General features: G+C 37.1%; 1 protein-coding gene and 1 long non-coding RNA gene across 2 annotated transcripts; one reads left to right on the top strand and one right to left on the bottom strand.

Annotated features, from left to right (window-relative positions):
- The first annotated feature begins 2050 nt into the window (after window positions 1-2050).
- On the top strand, window positions 2051-3310 carry LOC136251728 (uncharacterized). Its single transcript, XR_010699178.1, has 3 exons — window positions 2051-2229; window positions 2291-2426; window positions 3180-3310. It is a non-coding gene; the product is annotated as an uncharacterized lncRNA (long non-coding RNA).
- A 1258-nt stretch (window positions 3311-4568) lies between these two features.
- LOC136251634 (uncharacterized) lies at window positions 4569-15326 on the bottom strand. The gene is made up of 3 exons (XM_066044092.1): window positions 14258-15326; window positions 14095-14193; window positions 4569-5765 (listed from the first exon to the last, which is right to left on the bottom strand). The coding sequence occupies exons 1-3, from the start codon at window positions 15296-15298 to the stop codon at window positions 4773-4775; spliced, it is 2133 nt and encodes a 710-aa protein (XP_065900164.1). The 5' UTR covers window positions 15299-15326; the 3' UTR covers window positions 4569-4772.
- Window positions 15327-21170: the final 5844 nt, after the last annotated feature.

Below are 21170 nucleotides of genomic sequence, written 5' to 3'. Positions count from 1 at the left end.
TCACTATGTCAAAAAATATACTTTCGCTCAAAGTTTATGGGGATTTGCAAATCTATACATTTTTAGAAAGCTTAGAGCATGAGGAATCTGAAAATCAATGTTTACATTTGCACAGATCCCTGCAAGGTCAGCATTTTTAAATTTCAAAGTGACAGCTAATAAAATAAGAAAATTCTAATGTATCAAGTTAAATTTGACATAAATGTTTAATAAATGAACTCAACAAATTCTCTAGTGACATTTTTACACCTCTTCATTAGAGGTGAGACAATTAATCATGAACAATTGAAAGTATTTACAAAGGGAATAGAAGAACGCCTATTATACTGCAATAATTCAGGAAGAATTTATAGTGAAAAATATTCTGGATTACTTGGGGTATAACTGGTGCAAAGTATAATATGACTTCTACTAAAGCTGTTCAAACCTAAAACAGCTAAAAATTTAGATACTCTAATAGAGCAGTCGCTTAAAGGCAGTCAACTTGTGAGCCCATTTTTTTGCTAATATGCTTACGTATGTTTAGTATAATTAGCACTAGATGAATTTTTCATTTTAAAAGTAATTGGAATTAGCTCTCTCCTAAAAGGGAAGTTTCCTTTTTACATAAACAATGAATTCACCATGATCACCAAGAGCAATTTTATGCACCAGATAGACATGCACCAACAAGTTAAAATTGATACATGATCTTGAAAATTAGTATCCACTGTTATCTAACTGTTAATCCAATGTAAATTTCCTTTCCAGTGACAGAATGATTACCATCTTTAAGTAATCCAAATATTTCCATTATCGATGGAGTGATTCTTATCCAGAAGATGACAAAGATCTAGCCAAGATGTTTTTGACAGGCTTACAAGTAACTACTCCATGCTAAAATGCTAGTGCTATTGCAATGATTTACCTTGCACAGAACTGTGTTTGTGTGGTACAGATGCACAAGTGACAGAGATATATACATACAAGTAGAAGGAAAAATGAAAAATTTTAAAGTTGGATTAGGGATCAAAAAAGTAAAGAAACAAGGGAATTGCTAAAAAGTAGTGAAAGAAGAAGAGAGGTTGCCTATACATCTGCAGATATATATATACTAGTGGACATTTAATCCCTATACTTCATTCAGTCTATAACCATGACTGAATTAGGGATTAAATGTCCACTGCAGCATATAGGCAACCTCTCTTGTTCACTACTGTATAGACTGAACTAACTGAAGTATAGGGATTAAATGTAGGACTAACATAATTATGATTGGTGAACCCACGCACATACTACATCAAAGGAAGAAGGGCACTTAGAAAACCATACGCCTGGACACATGCCCCAACTATCAATTATGTAGCAAAAAGGGAGGTAGCCATTACGCTTCATTCTCAGCTATGCTTTTCACATTACATGGCGTTGCAAACAAAGAACAGCGTGAGAAGTATCTCAACTATATCAATCATATTGCTATGGAAAATACCGGCGATAAGCTAACACAGCCACAGTTAAACCATATCACGTTATATAGTGTGAATTGACACCTTTCGTTGTCAGCAAAGAGAACTGGAACACAAAGGAGGACAAAGGCAAGTCCATGATGCATGTATTGTATGTACTGTGGTTGGCAAAATCAGGCCCATATGTCAAATTATGCTTGGCTGTCAGTCAGTCAATGTAAAATTCTGTTGAATAGAAAAAAATTTAAATGCTATAGAAATTTGTTGGAAGAGTTTGGGGTTAGTCTAAAGACATTTTTGAGCTTGGCTGTGCCTAGCCAATGTTGCAAAGCTGTCATGAAGGGAAAATGAGACTGGTTTTAGGGTGATATTTTGAGCTGGAAAAGCATTGAAGTTACCAAATCTGTGTTGGACAAACTATTATACCATAAGTGATTAATTTTATTCCACTAGAACTTTAGCCAGTCTACATTTATGCAACTTGACATGCTGCTCATAGTGGTAGAATAGATTGTCCGATAACATTTTTATCACTTAGATTCTGGTGTGTGATTGTGATGTCTTATGTTTACTTGTTCATTGTAGTTGTGCGCATGTCTAACTGTATAGCTACATGTTCCTGTAAGATATAGACATGTTAAATTATCTACCTATATGGAACTTGTCATGTGCAGTGCCAATCATATGGTCCAGTGCTAATAATACTTCCATTTTATCAAAAGTCATTTCTAATGGTAGCATATACGAGGGGCTCTGGCTTTACTACTGGTTGACAACAGAGGAGGTTAGTCACGGGTCACCAAACATCTAGTGACCAAACCTACTCATGCAAATAATTCTAATAGGTCATTGGAGATCTGTGGCACATGCTCTACATGAAGTGTAATTATAGGACAAGGGATTTTCTGCCTAATGGATCATGTGATACACCCTCTATCTCTCGATCCCTGGCCTTGTTCAAAGTCATGGTTAACAAATGAGGTACACATTTACACTATTAAAGTAGGGTTGTTTTGTGTGCTGCTGTGAATCCTCACATGAATCATAAGCTACTTGTGATGGTTGGGCAAAAGTTTGTGATGGTTGGGAAAGAAATTGTGATGGTTGGCCAAATGCCTGCACATGCCCACACTTGGCTATGCCTATGAGCAGTGGTTCCCATGACCAACTACTGTTGAGCAGTTGGCTGCATGTCTTACTGTATAGTCATACTTTTGTTGGATCACAAAACACATAAGTGGATCTCTGAGTGGGTACAAGGGGAGGTGGCTCTTCTTTGCCCCCCTTGGACTTACAGGACTATATTGACACCAGAAACAGGAATCATGCATTCACACTGTATTCAAAAGTACAGAAAGCCAATAGGCAAATAGAAGACAACAATTGTAAATGCACTTTACAGTTATAAACTGTACATTGTGAAGAAAGTCTGGCAAATAAGTCAGTGAAATTGAATTTTGAGGTAAGATCAAGATACTCTAAAAGTGCAGTAACTACTCTAATAAACAGTCACACTTTCAATGTTTCAATGTCATCAACTGACAATTTTTGCAATAGTTGGCTTTTACTTGGCTTTGCTATACAAATAATATTAACATGTTACTTCCAAGTTATATGTATAAGTGTTCATCCATCACTACTCCCAGGTATTTAGCTAATTTAATAACAGTACTTTGTGTAGGTCTTTTTTCTTGTGGATACATTTAGATGGATTGAACTTCATTGTTTTTCCAGGTATTTACCAAAGTAAGAAGACTGATCATTTAGAAGGCAGATGGTACTGGCTTCAGTGCATATCAAAATGTTGTCGACATAGTACTATAATCATAGCAATGGATTCTGTGATATCATTTACATAGATGAGGACTAGACTGGACTGTGAAACAATTAACACACAACAACAATAGCAGATCTATAAGTGGAACATATATAACAGACACTTTATAATAAAAAATTTTGGTTGATTGCTGCAATAGAGAGGTCATCTTTCAGAGGTAAAGTTATATGGAGCTCAACCTGTTATACGTACCATGTCTACATTAGAGTTTGCTGAGGTGAGAGGTATCAATGTGAAAAGTATATACACTAATATTAAACTGTTTATTTCATGGATGGTGAATGGTACCTGATATCAAACATAATCTACTGAACAAACCAGCAATAATAGATTAATGGAAACTACTTGACGGTGTGGTTGATAAGTGTAAATATATGATTTACAATCATATTTCATAACAACAGCTCAATATGTAGTCAATATGACATGCAAAACATGAACAATTTTTTGTTGAAAGATAATCTAATTCAGTGGTCTTTTTTATTTTGTACATGAATAAATGTGTGTTGATACATCCCAGCTAGATGTTCTACAGCAACACTTTTATACTTTTCACTAATTCACATTAAGACAACTAGGACTATTTCATTAAATAGGGGGCATGTTTCTGCATAGGTGGATCTAGGAGACATTCTTGGGGGGGAGACAAGAAGTTTCAGTGTTTATTCCACTAAGAGGGAAGAATGCCAATTCTAGTACACAAATTATATTCATTTGCATAACTTTGTTTGGTATAGCTCAATGAATGAACTTTTTAAGACTCTAGTTGAATATCTTCTGAGAAAGATTTTAAAAATAGACCTCCTAGATTTGAATTTGGGAGCACTTTTGATAGCTTTAGCCAACTATGCTTTTCAAAGCGTATAAAAGTTCAGCATTAGTGAATTATTTATATATATTCTTAGTAAGATCTATTCTAGAATATACTGCTACAGAGTCCTTCAATACCAGAAACACTGGCCAAAATAGAAAAGGTTCAATGCAGTGTTGCTTGTTTCATCACAAATGACTTCTCTTATCAAAGTAGTGTAACTACCATGCTACACCAAAAGTGGCCATTTATTATTGCTTCAAAGTAAATAATTCCTTAAAACTGGTAATGTTTACAAAGCATTACATGGTCTTGTTGACATCTCACACCCCTTCCATCATGTAGCCACGGACACAACCAGCACTGATGCATATTTAGATTATTTTCTACCTTTTACCATCGAATTGTGGAATTCTCTACCCAATCCACTGGATGATATTAACCAGATATTAATCAATAGACAATTTATCCCAACTACAGACTAATAATTATTATGTACAATTATTTGTGTGTTTATATTCTTTCTGTGAGTTATAACAGTAATACTGTGATATAACTATAACATCCACTTTAGTTACTCCAGTTCAGTGTAAGATTAGTAACAGTACAAATAATAAATCCTTTAGTTACAATTGTTTTAAATGTACGAATTCATACCAAGAAATAGCAATATTATGGGCTACAGTCCATACTCTATAAATTCAGCTTGTCCCAGTTCAACTGTAGTCAGACTGGATGAGTTAGCATTAGCTATACTCCCTCCTTTAGTACGTCCTCCAATAACGATAATGGCATTGTTGTTGACTTTTGCTATAGCTACTGCTGATCTAGCAGAAGATAAGGATGAAATCTTCCTCCATGACTTGCTAAGGTCATCATATAAATCAATATCTGATGTTGGTATTTTACCACTTTGATCCTGTCCACCAACTACCATTGATGTGGATGTGCTGGAGACCACTGCTGCAGCCAAGTGAGTGACAGCAGTCATTGTAATCCACTTTGTAGGTGTGCTATTGGCTTGTTGTTGTGATCTTGTGATATCATCGACTGGTATTTTGTAGGCATTTTTGTCTCTGCATTGGTCAGCACAACAGTAACCCACAATGACATAATGATCATCAGTAATAACAGGTGTAAAGCCGTACATTGGCTCAGGAAGATTAATAGACACCTTCTTCCAGTGAGAGTTCTCTACCCAATTGAGGAGTTCGATGTCATTTTGAGCTAGTATAGTATCATCTAATCCTCCACCAGCAACAATAACATGCTCCAGATGAGTAACCACCCCTGGTTTGCTCCTAACTGAGCAAAGGTCAGGATAATAAGATGTCCAACTTTGAACAGCTTCATCAAAAGTAGAAATTTTATTGGTTTTCTCTTTTGTTGCAGATAGACGTCCTCCAATAATGGCTAATTTGCCACCGATGATGTGAGGAATACCATAATAGTGACCTGAGGGAGGTAACTGACCCCAGTGGTCAGTGTTGACATCATAGACATATACTTGATGTAAAGCATCATAAACTGGACTACCCCCACCAGCAACATATACCTTCTTGTCTTGTACTGTTACATATGGACTATACATTGGAGCAGGAAGATTGGCCAGTTGAGTCCATTTAATGTGGTACTTGTCACTGGTAAGTGCTGGCATTAATGGAGGTGCCTCCTGAGGTGATAATAAATCAAGTAGTAATTTTTGAAATACCAATATTCTACTTCACATGTACTATTGTCAGGGGTGGCCTTAGTATCCTGGGGACCCTACAAACTTGGGAACATCTTTAAATGGTAGAAAACAATAAAGTATATGCACTGCATTGCCATTATAGGGACTTATGCACATTTATATGTTTGTTGTGCAACAGCATGGACCACACGACTTTATCTAGCTCCACTAGTTATATGTGTGTATGGAGCTATGGCTGCTGTTTTTGTGGCTTTAATTCTATCCTATGCATACTGGTATAAAAACACAATAATACATTTAACTTTGTAGAGCTCTTCCTAGCACTATATGCCAATTTGTCGGCTTGGGACATTTACAAATGAAGAACTAGTTGCTATATACCCTGTATGTCATTGAGCTGCTTGATTGTTTTATTATGAACAATACAATCAGGACAACTTGTACTAAACCACAGGGTGGGACAGGAAGGATACACCTAAAAGCAAATGGGCAAACAGCCAAACTATAACAAACCATGGCTAATTTGGTATACACCTATTCATAAGTAGTGTATCATACTGTATGATAGTACTGTATGAGGGGTTGGTAAGAAATCATATGGTTTTGTGGATTTTCGCACCTTAAAAATGGCCTTGCAATACGTTTTACCATAGATAATATATACCTCCGTGTCCGGAGGTATATATTATCTATGGTTTTACCTGAAAAACCCACCTGGAATGCATTAGTACTGTTATAATGATGCTGTACCTTGGTTAAACGAAGCGAAAAGTCGAATGTTTCGATGTACAGTGAGTTTAAAAATTTCAAAATTGATCTACATTTCGTCTGCCTGCCTGCTGTAAGACCCGGTAGTGCTAGGTGCATGGCTCCAGAAATTTCAGACAGCTGAGGTAGTGACGAATCTGTTGTTTCCATTATGTTCTGTCCACTGCACCATGCTGTTTGCTTTTCATCATTCATTCGCTTCTTGTTCTTCCATAGATAATATACCCCCCTGGATTGGGAACTGCGCTGCGCGCCCATAGACTTTGTACACGAACCAGTGTCCTTAAGCTGGTTTCGTGCCTCAACAACTTTAATCCTATTATAGCCGAACCATGCCATAAACGACTTTATTTTGTAACGAGAATGACTTGTGGTGTTGTTATGATAACTGTTTTGGTAAGTTTGACCATTTCGCGTCACTTTTGGTTAGAAGTCTTACAATGGTGGATTACATCATAGATAATATATACCACCGGACACGTGTCCGGAGGTATATATTATCTATGATTACATGCTTTGGGGGAAGCTCAGTCTTGGCTAAACCAAGTGCTGTAGGTAGAAAAAGAAAATATCACAAGGTTAACTATGCTATAAAGAATGGCCTCGGCTAAATAATACGTCTTCCCATAACTTCTTTGGCAGGTTGTTGAGAAGGTATTTTTTGGCAAAATGGGAAGCACATTCTCTCTGTGATTCTAAACAGTATCGCTACACAATTAGGCTTGTGCCAATTAAGCCGGCATAATTTCAAGCATAATAGGTTAGCAAAAGCATCAAGCATTATGCTAGCAAATAGGACAATTTTCAAGATTTTTAATTAAATGCACAATGAATGCACCAAAATACAACAAAACATGAACACACTATGCCTTAATACTGCATTTAATATCAAGAAAATGTGCAATGTTATTATGTTTAATTGTTTCTTGGCTGATTATTTACACTTCACGGAAAAAGATCGAGATACTCTAATAGAGCAGCACTTACTCTAATACAACAGTCAGGAAAGACTGATATACTCTAATAAAACAGCCAACTCTAGAGCATAATCTTGATTTTGAATGCATAATTTTGAGTATAATAGGCTGAATTTCTGAGCACTGCTCAAAAGAATAATAGGCTATTTTCAAAGCATAATTGGCTCAAGCCTATACACAATTTATAGTACGAAGTCATCAAATAATGCTCTGTGGACTGGTCTGGGTGGACTGGTCTGGGTGCAAATGGTATAGCATACATGGTTTCGGTGTTTTCATTGAATGTGTCCAAACCATCACATCTCGCATTCCTACCGTTCGCAAAATAAAGAGCCAATTTGCCTTGAACTCGCTTTTTGCTTCCAAAACATCTTGAGAAAGAACCTTTTACCAGCGGTGAGTCTTGTTTCGCCCAGAGAAACTTGTCTTTGTATTGAATGGGGTGCAAAACCAGTCTTAACCAGTGGCGCTTACTAGCTTCCAATCCAGGGGGTATATTATCTATGGTTAACTTGTTCCCAGGTGTACCTCTGTATACCAGTGTGTACCAATGACCATATACAATAAGACATCGAGATAGGGAGAATGGGCTGGAGCGCTGTAGCCTTAAGACCTGACCCTTAATTTGTCATGTGAGATCACGCAACCCTCCAAGATTGGGTCATGGTAAATGTGTACCCCAACATCTATGATAAGGTTCTGGCTGGTATATATTTGGTGGTATGCCAACTTGCCCACACCAGATTCCCTATATGGTCCCTCTTAACTGATATGCTACAGCGCAACCCACGTCACACTAACCAGCCATAGTTTGATACTATGAGTTAGTGGAAAGAAAGAAATGGGGAGGACCTTTGGATGGGATAAAACGTTTCCAGCACCGCAAACAATTAGTGATACTGCTGCTCCTTAGCTGCCACTGCTACCCTGCTATAGCATAGAATGATCTAGAACAGGTAGGATGCTATATTTGCTACCACCTCAAACCTGTTGTTGATACCTTCTAATGCATACCACAATGCATAGTGATCAAGCTAACCCTATTGTCAGTTGTTTACTGACACCTTTCCTGCATAGTGTTTAACCTTGTCCCATAGACTAATGTTGCTATGGCCTTCAAGTTAACACTGTTTAACCTTCGATTAAACTTATATTCTTTTCAAAGGATAATTAATAGTTGTGCCGCTTAATAGTTACGGCGTGTACCACAACCCAAACATGTGATTTTAACGAATCGAAGTGTTAATATGTGTGCGTAAGATGATGGTGAATGGGTGTAGTACCCAAGGAGTTGTCTCTGGCATTTATTAATGCTGGGTAGTTACCAGTTTAGCTTTTTTTGTGAGGTAGTTAGCTAATAATGTCTTTGAGGGGTGGATCCACCTTGGGATCCAGACTTCTAAAAGCAAGGGTTTCACTCTTAATGGTGGACTCTCCAGCAATGTTCCACTGTAAAATCATAGCTTTAAAAAGAAAAAAGAAACGATAATTATTTTAGTGGCACTTATTGTGTACAAAAGTAAAAGATAACTGCTTCAAGTGATATTTATACTATGTGGAAAGCAAAAAGAGTATAATATAGCTAGCTACACAAAAAAGTAAACAAACTAGCTATTTTAAAAAGTTAAAATTTCAAAAGGAAGTAGGGGTTGATATAAGGCATGCTACATAAAGTAAGGAAACAAGCTTAAAAATGTAACAGCTGAAATGAGAAATGATCCAGCAGTAAAAAGTAAGGAAGCAATATTAGACGACTACTTTCTAAAATGAGACACACTTTAATCCCTACTTTTGGCTAATTTGATGGTCTCATTTCTAGTCAAAAGTAGGCATAAAGTGTGTCTCATTTTAGAAAATAGTCTTGTTTCCTTACTTTTTACTGTTGCATCATTTCTCATTTCAGCTGTTCCATTTTTAAGCTTGTTTCCTTACTTTATGTAGCATGCCTTATATTAACCCTTACTTCCTTTTGAAATTTTTAATTTTTAAGTAGCTATAGTATATAGTGTTGATCACAGTACAAATAGACACTAAGAAATCAACATCTCTCCTGGACTTGTATGAATTGGCACACAGAACAACTATAGATTCTGCATTAAACACAATAACATAACATTAAATTAATTAATTAATTATTAATTGTGGTGTTCACATTGTGTGTTCTTGGACTTTGCCAAGGCATTTGACTCAGTGCCACATGAACATCTTCTTTTGAAATTTCATTGCCTAGGCATCACTGGTCAGCTATTACAGTGGCTTCAATCTTTTTTAACTTGCCGATTTCAATGAGTGACCATCAACGGCAACTATTCTGACTGGCTCCCAGTTAGATCAGGAGTACCACAGGGATCTGTACTTGGTCCTCTTTTGTTCCTATTGTATGTTGAAGATTTGCAAACTGTGGTAAGAAATGCAACTCTTTGCTGATGATGTTGCCTTATATAGAAAAGTTACAAGTCCTGCTGATTGTTTGCTGCTGCAGAAAGACCTTGACAACATCTACTCTTGGACTATCAATTGGCAACTTCGTCTAAATGAATCGAAGTGCTTAGCATTTTTAATTTCAAATAAGAAGAAATTAATCACTTTCATGTACAAAATCAACACCACTTCTATCTCATGGAATTCAATTGTTAAATATCTTGGGGTTCATATCAAGTCTAACTTATCATGGTCTCATCATTGTAAAATTGTCTCTGCTAAGGCCAAAAGAACACTTAATTTTTTGCATCATAGTTTGTGGGGAGCTACCACTACTGCAAAATCTGTTGCATACAAATCATTGATTAGACCTTTACTTGAGTATGCCTGTCAAGTGTGGAGCCCACACACTGCTTATGACATCTCTACATTAGAAAATGTACAACATCGTGCTAGATGGGCATGTGGAAGCTGGTGGAATCCTGCTTCTAGGAGGTGGAATAAATCCTCTGATGATTGTGTTGATATGCTACATTGGCCTAAACTTACTGATTGCTGTAACTATCTATCTGTATCAACACTATATGACATCTTCAATAAGAGAACATCCCTGAACTTTTCTGATTATTACCATCATAACACGTCTGCTACAAGAGTTCATGATCTAACAATTGTACCTTTATGATCTACCATCAACAGCTACTTGGTTCTCATTTTTTTGTGAATACTGTATTCCTGTGGAACAAAGTGTTTATTGATATACTGAGTATCAAATCTGTGAACTCTTTTTGTCGTGCCCTTTATTGTCTGTTTTGTACTTAGTGTTTCTTGTAATTGTGTTATAGTTATGTTTTGTACTGTTCCTGTTCTGTGTCTTGTTATGTATGTGTAGTAACATTTAGGGTGAACTAAGCTAAAGTAAATAATGCAAACTATGTTGTGCTAGTAGTACCTGTCCTATCATGCAGGCACATGTAACAATTCTGTATTCAGTTCCTGAAGAAATAAATTTGTATGTATACGTTAGTTATCAGTATTTGCAGCAGAGTTACTGCATATACATTTGAACAAGATGCATAGTGACGCATGCTTTCTGGCACCCAGGTCCCAGGTTAATTATTTTTAAAATGTAGGCAAGTAGTTAACATCAAGAAAATGAATGAGAAGATGTTACTCTAGTAGAACTTAAGGACACCCAAACCGACAAACATGCAGTAGGCTTTCCCATACCTGCCCTTTGCTCTACATGCATTCAAATTCCACATTAACTAGTAAACAGAGAGGCTTTCTGTGAAACTTTGAGAATGGTCAGACCAGTCAGACATATGATTGAAGCAAGCAATACCTGGGGGAGGCTCGCTAAGACTCGCCGATCAATTGCAAACTAACATAATGAGAATAAGCATTAAATGTGACCAGTTTTGCGAAAAGGTACCTTTTCACATATTTTACATGCCAGCAAACAAAATGATGTAACACTTGACTCCTTAAACTGATTAACTTGTTCTTATAGTTTCAAAATGCAGCCAGATAATTTAGCTACACTCATGGAAAATTTCAGGCAATTATATCAATGTTAAAAAAAAAATTATGAAGCTTGTCAAAAAATGGGTCAAATTTTGTGTGTGAAAAAAGTACTTTTTGCAAATCTGGTCACAACTATAGATCATGTCTTTAAGTGTAGTGTGCATGGTGGAGTTGCTTTTAATTTTCTGTATATACATAAATGCCATCATGCAAGTAATTTTAATGATGTGAACATGCTGATTATATTAACTCAACAGCAGAATGGTATGTACACTAAATACCACGATGTGCAAATTTTGAGACACTAGTAGTATTTGTCCTTTCACACAGGCACATGCAACATGGTCAAAAAAAGAAAAGAATTTGTGAAAAAAGTATTCATGACAATATCATTCACAGTAGCTACTGCAAGCAAAGGTTTCAGCAAAATTAGCATAGGTGCACATCCAGGTTTTTAATTTGTGTATGTACATTTAACATCTTATTGTATTAGCCAAGCTTATACCCAAGCTCAGGTGCATGATTGGCCTAATTTGGGAAAATATTGGACAGCCCAGAACGTGGCTGAGTGAAGTGCTTAGTGCACAGCATTCTGCATTAATGACGTGATCTCATCACCATAACTATTAAGTAGCGAACATCATTCTGGTCAAGCAGCTTCACTGCGCCTTGTTATTCCTGGGTTACCGGGTGTATGCATGTATGTCCACATGGGTGGGTGGGTGGGTGGGTGTTTTTGGCATGATGGGCTGCTATTCAACTGATAGAGCTGGACAGAATCTGCGACTCCAATGCTCTCGTCTGTGCCTCGAGTTGAGTGCGCACATGCATAGCTATAAATAATAATGCTGCATGGTGCACGTGACCCATCGCCCCCCTTTACCTCCCGTAACGGTCAATGATGTTAACTTTTATTTACAGAGTAAACAACATTTTAGGTATGTTGATTGGATGCTGAAAATACAAGATGATTCCTTGGTCATGTGGAGCTACAGAGACAAAAGCCAAAGTAGCTATATGAATGGCAACGATGAGTACAAAAAATAGAGAAAAAGCATCCACCAAAAAGGTATTGAAAATTAAAACAACTCTATGGTGGGATTTGAACCCATGCCCAACACTAATCACAGGAGGCGCTGTGCCAGCTGAACTGGTTGCCCTGTGGTTTGCAATGGAACTATGTACATCATGGCCATCAACACACTGTAGCAGACAAAGGAAAGCATGTGTGTAGAAGTTTGCAATAAATTTTGTGAGGTATACACAGCTAGATCATTTTGCTCCTGAATCATGCTGATACATGCTCAGATTGGTGAGTAAGTGTCACCAATATCTGACACATGAAAAAAGATATCACAAAAAGGTAAAACTGAGGGGAAAAAAGTTGGATTGAACCCTAGTCCTTTGAACTTTCTGTGCTATCTAGAGCTGTTGTCTGTAGGAATGCTACAGTAGCTAAAGTTTCCCTCAACACAAACACTTTCAATGCTCGGTAGTACAAATGATAGCACATAGCAATCTACATGTAGCAACAAACTTGGAATTGCCAGATGATGAGAGCTTAAAGTATGTGCTTCGGTTGCTGAGTTTGTGGCACCACGAAAAAGAATGCAGACAGATGGACAGCTTATAATAGAAGGTAGATGGCTACATAGAAGGAAGTGTGAATGCCATTGGCTGTATGAATAGCAAACAAATCTATAGCAGTAATTATGAAACCTGACTGTTTTTTAAGCTCTGGGGGTTGCCTACTACCCCTAAACTTAAGGCCGGGCCTGACTATTTTTCATACAGTTAGCATGTAGTGCATCTGAAGGCAATGTTGGGGGTAATGCATTACTTATGTAATGCGTTACGTAATAACTATTACTTTTGTGATAACTAAGTAATATAATGAAATACGCCATAAAAACAGGTAATATAACTCAGGTTACTTTACTTACAAATGTAATGCCTTACCTAAGTAATGAAGTTACTGTAACGAGTGTAATATTACATAATATTATTACTACAAGTAATGAAGTTACTAATCTCGTTAGTAATCCACTGAGTAACGCCTAGCAACAACGAAGTAGCGAAGCCTACTGAATGAAGCTTATTCACCAGCTTCCTACTTATAACCAAGATTTACACATTGTCCAACAGCGCAATCATGTCACGTGATAAGGTGGTAGTTTCACATGTGACAGCTTAAGGCTGTGGACACAAAGTAATATAATATGTAATATTATTATAGTTACTTTATTATATGGGTAATATGTAACTGTAACTACGTAAATAGTTCAGTTACAAGTAATTATGTAATGTGTAACGAGTTACTTTTAAAAAGTAATTGCCCCAACATTGCTTGAAGGAGAAAACTATTAACCATAGATAGTGTAGTTTTTGTTGTTATTGTGATAAGTTAACAACTCATGATACTCAATGGAAATATATAGTAAGATGGATTTTCTTGACACAATACCAAAAATTAGCTGTCACCCACACACATGCACACACGCACATACACATACAAACACACACATAATGTACACACACAAACACGTACGCTCATGCACGCACACACACGTACACAGAAGACATTTTTATGCTACAGTACTAAATTAGTAACTTACTATTTTCAATTTTGATGATTCTGCTGTTGGCCTTTCTCTTCCTATAGTTACTCTGTTAAGTTGACTGTCTACTTGTATTGGTATACTCCTTGTAGAGGACTAAGACAATATAATATGGTGATGCCAGTTTTAGTAGCAATACATGTCTGGTAGTAACACTTACCAGCTGTTGATACAACTGATCAATCTCTCTATCCTTTTCATTTATTGTCCTTCTCTGCAGCTCATTTGCAATATCCTTCTGCTCACTTTCCGTTCTCAATTGCTCCACTTGGTGGTGTAGAGTGATAATGTCTAGTAGGGACTCCTTTGGTATGAAAATTTTCTTGATCCTCTCACAGACAGCTTCTATGGTCGGCCTCACAGCAGGATCATCATCCAGACACTCCTCCACTAGTAGCCTCAATACTTCAGTATCTCCTCTCAATTTATCCAAGTACTGTTGACGACGCTCTACCTCAGACAATGCTACCCTCCTTCTAGTTTTATGATCATACTGGACCAGCTCAGATGGCCTAGGCCATTGTTGGTTAAATGTGTGGAGAATTATTCCTGCAAAAGAAAATATGTCCATGGGAGGACCGTAAAGTGGAGTGTTTGCTAAACTCTCAGGTGGCATAAAATCAACAGTTCCTGGAGCTTTAGTCATTGTCTTTCTACTATCAGCCTTTATCACCTTGGCCACTCCAAGATCACTGATCTTTGCTACATGATGTGCCGTCAATAAGATGTTGTTAGGGGAGAGGTCTCGGTGAACAATGGGAGGATCATGGTTGTGAAGGTAGCACAGGCCAAGGGAGATATCATGGACAATTGAAAATTTTATATGGACAGGAATCTTCTCGTGTTTATCCACCAGTGAGGTCAAGCTATCCGCCATCATCTCCATAACCATTACTGGTAGCTGCATCCTTCCTTGTACACCCGCAACAGAGGGATAGTATACACCTAGGAACTGTATGACGTTTGGATGACGTAGAGTACTGCATTGACGACACTCCCTCATAAACGACTCGATGGTTCGCTGCATTTGTACTTGTCCAACTCCTTCGACCAGAATGGAGTGGACCTCTTTGGCGGCACAGATCGTTCCATAATAGTTGACAGCGTAAACTCTCCCGTAAGCCCCGCGCCCCAGTTCATCACGCTCAAGTTGCGTTACTCCCTTCAGCACTAGACCTTGAAAATCACCGCCGGAAGCCATTCTCTTCGCATAAAAAACGAACCAGGTGTGGCTGAATCTGAACACGTGATTCAATAAATTTTAAGACGTCCACAACCTCACGTGAATGTTTATTTATCTCATTTGTCAAAATGACAGGGTGGCACCAAAAGGCATGCCTACAAGGGTGCTTCCCTCAATATACATACATAACAAGACACAGAACAGGAACAGTACAAAACATAACTATAATACAATTACAAGAAACGCTAAGTACAAAACAGACAATAAAGGGCACGACGAAAAGAGTTCACAGATTTGATACTCAGTATATCAATAAACACTTTGTTCCACAGGAATACAGTATTCACAAAAAAATGAGAACCAAGTAGCTGTTGATGGTAGATCATAAAGGTACAATTGTTAGATCGTGAACTCTTGTAGCAGACGTGCTATGATGGTAATAATCAGAAAAGTTCAGGGATGTTCTCTTATTGAAGATGTCATATAGTGTTGATACAGATAGATAGTTACGGCGATCAGTAAGTTTAGGCCAATGTAGCATATCAACACAATCATCAGAGGATTTATTCCACCTCCTAGAAGCAGGATTCCACCAGCTTCCACATGCCCATCTAGCACGATGTTGTACATTTTCTAATGTAGAGATGTCATAAGCAGTGTGTGGGCTCCACACTTGACAGTCTAATCAATGATTTGTATGCAACAGATTTTGCAGTAGTGGTAGCTCCCCACAAACTATGACGCAAAAAATTAAGTGTTCTTTTGGCCTTAGCAGAGACAATTTTACAATGATGAGACCATGATAAGTTAGACTTGATATGAACCCCAAGATATTTAACAATTGAATTCCATGAGATAGAAGTGGTGTTGATTTTGTACATGAAAGTGATTAATTTCTTCTTATTTGAAATTAAAAATGCTAAGCACTTCGATGCATTTAGACGAAGTTGCCACTTGATAGTCCAAGAGTAGATGTTGTCAAGGTCTTTCTGCAGCAGCAAACAATCAGCAGGACTTGTAACTTTTCTATATAAGGCAACATTATCAGCAAAGAGTTGCATTTCTTACCACAGTTTGCAAATCTTCAACATACAATAGGAACAAAAGAGGACCAAGTACAGATCCCTGTGGTACTCCTGATCTAACTGGGAGCCAGTCAGAATAGTTGCCGTTGATGGTCACTCATTGAAACCGGCAAGTTAAAAAAGATTGAAGCCACTGTAATAGCTGACCAGTGATGCCTAGGCAATGAAATTTCAAAAGAAGATGTTCATGTGGCACTGAGTCAAATGCCTTGGCAAAGTCCAAGAACACACAATGAGTGGTGCTACGACGTTCTAGACATGAGCTCCAATCATGTATAGACAATAGTAGGGTAACCGTAGAATGATTTGCACAAAAACCAAATTGATTATCACTGATACGTCCAGTCTTTTCTAGAGCAGATATCAACCGTTTGCAAATAACTTTCTCCATTACTTTGACTATGATGGATGTCAAGCTAATCGGTCGGTAGTTTTTTTACGAAGCAATGCTCACCTTTCTTGTAGATAGGAACATTGTCCAGTCTTTGGGAAAGGTTCCAGATGACATGGACTGATTAAATAGTTGACTTAACAGACCACTAATAAATTCAGCAGATAGTTTAAGTATAGTAGTTTAGGAGTTATGTGGTGTAAAATTAACTGACTGAATGATTGAGGATAAAAACGTTGAGGAACTCTCCAATGCCTTCAAGTATGCAGTATCTTCATTGGTGAAAACTAAATAAAAATATTTGTTGAACATTCAGCTTTAGTACAATCATCAGTAACAATAGTATTATCTAACTGAAGAGGTGGCAGGCATGTACGGTGATGCTTTACTGAATTTACCTAGCTCCAGAATTTCTTGATGTTTGGAGACTGAGAAAGGTCTAAGGCCCTTTTTAAGTATCAGATCTGGTAAACATACGTATTAAGTTGCTAACGGTGTGGTACCGTAGTTTGTTAGCAGGTGTAGGGTGTTTACACATAAAGCAATATAGCTTGCGTATTTTATGTATAAGATTGATGGTAGATGTACTAAATCAATGTTTAATTATTCTTGATTTCCACTTTGTTTTTGGAATAGTTGAGTCGATAGCTGAAAGAAAAAGATCTTTTCACATAACCAGGATAATTCAATGTCATTACCATGATCAATAACATTCCATGGAGTTCTGGAGAATACAGAATTAAATCTATACCTTTATAGTTGTACAAAAACCTCGTATTATTTGATGATGAAGGTGGTACTATAGTCACTGAAAAAAAAATAGCATTATGATCGGTATCTGGTAAACTATCACATGAACTGATGGAGGAAATAAGATCTGGATGAGTAGTTAACACTAAATCTAAGATGTGGTCTTTATGGGTAGTAAATGTGACCAATTGAGAAAGAAAACAGTCAGATATAATGTCACAAAAAGCTGTTGCAACAGGTGTACAGGGTGAAGGAGAAACTGTTGTCCAGTCAATGTTTGGCAGGTTAAAATCACCACAAATAATCACTGGTATATTATGGTTAACAGCACAGCGTAATGAGTTACGAATTTCTTCTAAGTACAGTAGCTCACAGGTGATACAGGAGGTCTATACACCACTCCAAATAATACATACATACAGTGAAGTGCATTGGTCTATAAAAGGCCTTCATTAATAACCGATTCATCTACTTGTACAGTCAATAGCTACGTATGGCAATACTTAATAATTATTTAAGTATACACATGCCACTGAAAAATATTATTGTACATTAACGTTGTTGTGTTGTCACATCCCAGTGAACACCCTGGGATGGTATTATAAAGGAGCCCCTACTGAGTGCATGTTCCACATCTTATTACAATAAACCCTCAGTTATTCAGACCCAATGGTCTCAGACAAATGTTAAATGATAAAGTCATAAATTTACTGAGTTGTGGTTTATCTGTTCAAATACTCTAATATAATGTACACCTACACTTAAAAGAACAGTCAAACTGCTGATAATTTAAATGAGGATATATAGGATAATAGAGTATTTACTACAGCAGTTATTATTGACCTAAAGCTCACACTTAGATAGATTCATAGTAAACCTCATATTTCAGTGTGATGTCTTGTGTAGCCATAACATACTCAAGTTTCACCGCAAACTCAAATGATGACATATTGTCATTGTACTGGTTGTAACCTAAACAACTATTAAATATAGTTGTATCTTGACTGGGAAGTTACTGCCATGAGTCTTAATCCCATTGGTTTTCTGGTGAGTTGACACTATAGGTGATCTGTGTATGTGTGACTGTAGTGTGCGTGTGTGTAGTGTGCGTGTGTGTGTATATATTTGCATGCATGTGCTTCCAAGTTCCAGGTGTGTGTATTGATATAATTCATAGGACTGAAAGATGCATATAGTCCATGTGTACACATTATACATATTTCACATCTTGTCTACTATTATCATTCTCATCCTATGTACCCCGTCAGGTCACAATACCAAGGATTCCAAGCTTGTGCAATTTCTTAGCACTACTGTGGAAAAACAATTTCTGAAGCTCTTTCATGAACCAATGTAAGTAGTCATTGTTGTTTTCCCTTGTAACTGTTAATTGGTACATGTGTCTTGTGTCTTGTCACAAGTGGCCAAACTCTTAACAGTATGGCACACAAGAGTAGGCCAGGACCTTCTTTATGCAGCAACATCTCCGACTTCACCAAAACCTGTTTCTTTGCCTGGTTATATAGCTTCCATTTATATACTGACAGTAGTATAAGATGGTGTTGCAATGATCTTAAGTTTTGTTACAGTTCTATGAAAGTAGTTAAATATTCTATTTGAATGTCATAAAATAGCAATTCTTCCCTCACACACATTTGCAATCAGATCTACAAAAACCTAAACATAATCATGAAAACCTAAATTTTACAGTATAAGGGATTCATTTCCATGGGAAAATACTTGCATATTATTCCATAAATTTATAAAATGCTTTGTTCTTTGTGAAGAAAGGGTCTAATGGAAAAAAACCTGCATGGATATCATCTTATCTGCCTACTCAAGAGGAGTTTGAAAATCCTTGTTTCATTGTAGTAGACCTCTTGTTGTTTACATCAATCACACTGTTACAACACGCCATGTTGATAAACATTTATTGAAGCATTACATAGCCACCTTTGTCAAAGCGATGCACTGTATAGTATGCAATCAATCTTTCTTTACTGATTCATCTTTGTATGTAGTGAAGAAAAATGATTTATCCTTATTCATTGTGAACACAGTGGTGCATAATTCAACTCCGTATATATTGTGCATTCATAAGTTACAACCGTTTTAGTGTAATTATACTTGCTGTACAAATTGATCTTTCTGCTGTTGTTACTTTGTAGATGGTATTTATGTGATAGTAAGTAAAGTGTTTGCCAGCACCAAAGGCCACTCAAATATTAAGGCTTTGACAGAAAGCTACAAAACAGTGGAACTTGCCAATTAAAATTGCTGTATCAACAGTGCGGACATAAAAATTGGTGTGGCCATTCATAAGAGCTTCTCGCAAATGGATAACCAGCCTTGTGTCAGCTTCTTCATGTTGTCATTGATCTTTCACTAACATGGAAAATGGCTGCAGTATGATGTAATAACAATTTCTTTCTCTTCAGGACAATTCATAGTAGCAACCTTATTAGAAAGGAATAAAAACAATTCTTGTTTATTGTTGGAATTTTGCAAAAAATCCATCCACTTTGCTGGAAGTATTTGTTGTTACCAGCACCCTTTCTCCGAACGCCTTTACCACACTTTTCTCTGACTGAAGCTTTTATGCTGTTGGAGATGTATGTGTCCCATACAATATCAACTTGTTTACAATTTTCTAGTTGTTTTAAAATGTGTGGAATGAAGACTTGATCAGCGTACTCATCAAATGATATAACATTAGTTGTGGGAAGTAAGTGGACTACAGCTGCTCCATCAAGTAATTTCACATCAAAGAAAGCAGGAGGGTTATTTTGTCCATCCGTGGCAACAATGTCAAGTAGGTCAGATTTCTTTCCCAAACGTATTTTCCCACTATCTGATAGTGAAGGAGGAAATGGATGGTTCTCGTGACAGAAAAATGTCCTCATGTCACTGATACAATGCTGCATTGCAACAAACAGATGAGAAACTTCATTATTTTTTTAGCAACGAAACCATTTCAGTTTGCTTTGCTTTAATGTGAGGTTGTTTACAGCTGAATAAAGGTAAGGAATTCTTCTTAATTGGGTCATGGATGGAACATGTACAATCAATAAAACTTCTTTATGATAGTTGGTGAATTGTTCCTTGCCTAAAGTGTTCACTGTTCATACTGTCTTCACCACAGATTCATCCAAAACATCACGGGTGTCTAAGGATATTAGCTCATCACTTTCATAAAGGAAAGGATTTCCTAAATCACTGATGACCTGAACCAGGCTACTAGTTTGCTCTTTGAACTCTTTTTGGTGAGAGAACCCTTCTTCATGGTGATAGCAACTATCTGATTTGCTTCATTTCACAGTGTAAGCCTTTTCAAATTCTTTCAGTAATCTTGCTTGCTCTGGTCCTGACATCATCCACTTCTTAAAAGCTGAAGGGTTTTCAGTGAGGCCATTTGCACCCCCTGAACTCTTAACTAGTTCATTGTTTTGTTCGTGGGCTTGGTCTATTGGGATAGCTGAGAATCTGTTGGTGGTTTTGTGAATGACCCAGTGGCCATGCTTTTCAAACTCTTTAAGAATTTGAGTAGGTAGATTTTCCATGTCTTGGATATGTGCTGGAATCCACCGTGCATAATTGTGGTGATCTAAAGCAAAGAACCATGAGGCCAGTGCTTTCAGGCTTTCAATATACAGTGGAAAATTTC

The sequence above is a fragment of the Dysidea avara genome, chromosome 1 (genome assembly GCF_963678975.1).
Source record: "Dysidea avara chromosome 1, odDysAvar1.4, whole genome shotgun sequence".
Classification (NCBI taxonomy): domain Eukaryota; kingdom Metazoa; phylum Porifera; class Demospongiae; order Dictyoceratida; family Dysideidae; genus Dysidea; species Dysidea avara.
The sequence above is the reverse complement of the archived record's forward strand: the minus strand, read 5'-3'. Positions and strand labels throughout refer to the sequence as shown.

What these genes read in the sequence shown, in the direction of transcription:
- LOC136251634 (XM_066044092.1), bottom strand. Translation starts at nt 15,298, where the DNA reads ATGGCTTCCGGCGGTGATTTTCAAGGTCTAGTGCTGAAGGGAGTAACG. An exon ending in ATCAGTTGTATCAACAGCTG is followed by an intron (nt 14,194 to 14,257) that starts GTAAGTGTTACT and finishes ATATTGTCTTAG; the next exon opens with TCCTCTACAAGGAGTATACC. An exon ending in AATCATCAAAATTGAAAATA is followed by an intron (nt 5,766 to 14,094) that starts GTAAGTTACTAA and finishes TTATCACCTCAG; the next exon opens with GAGGCACCTCCATTAATGCC.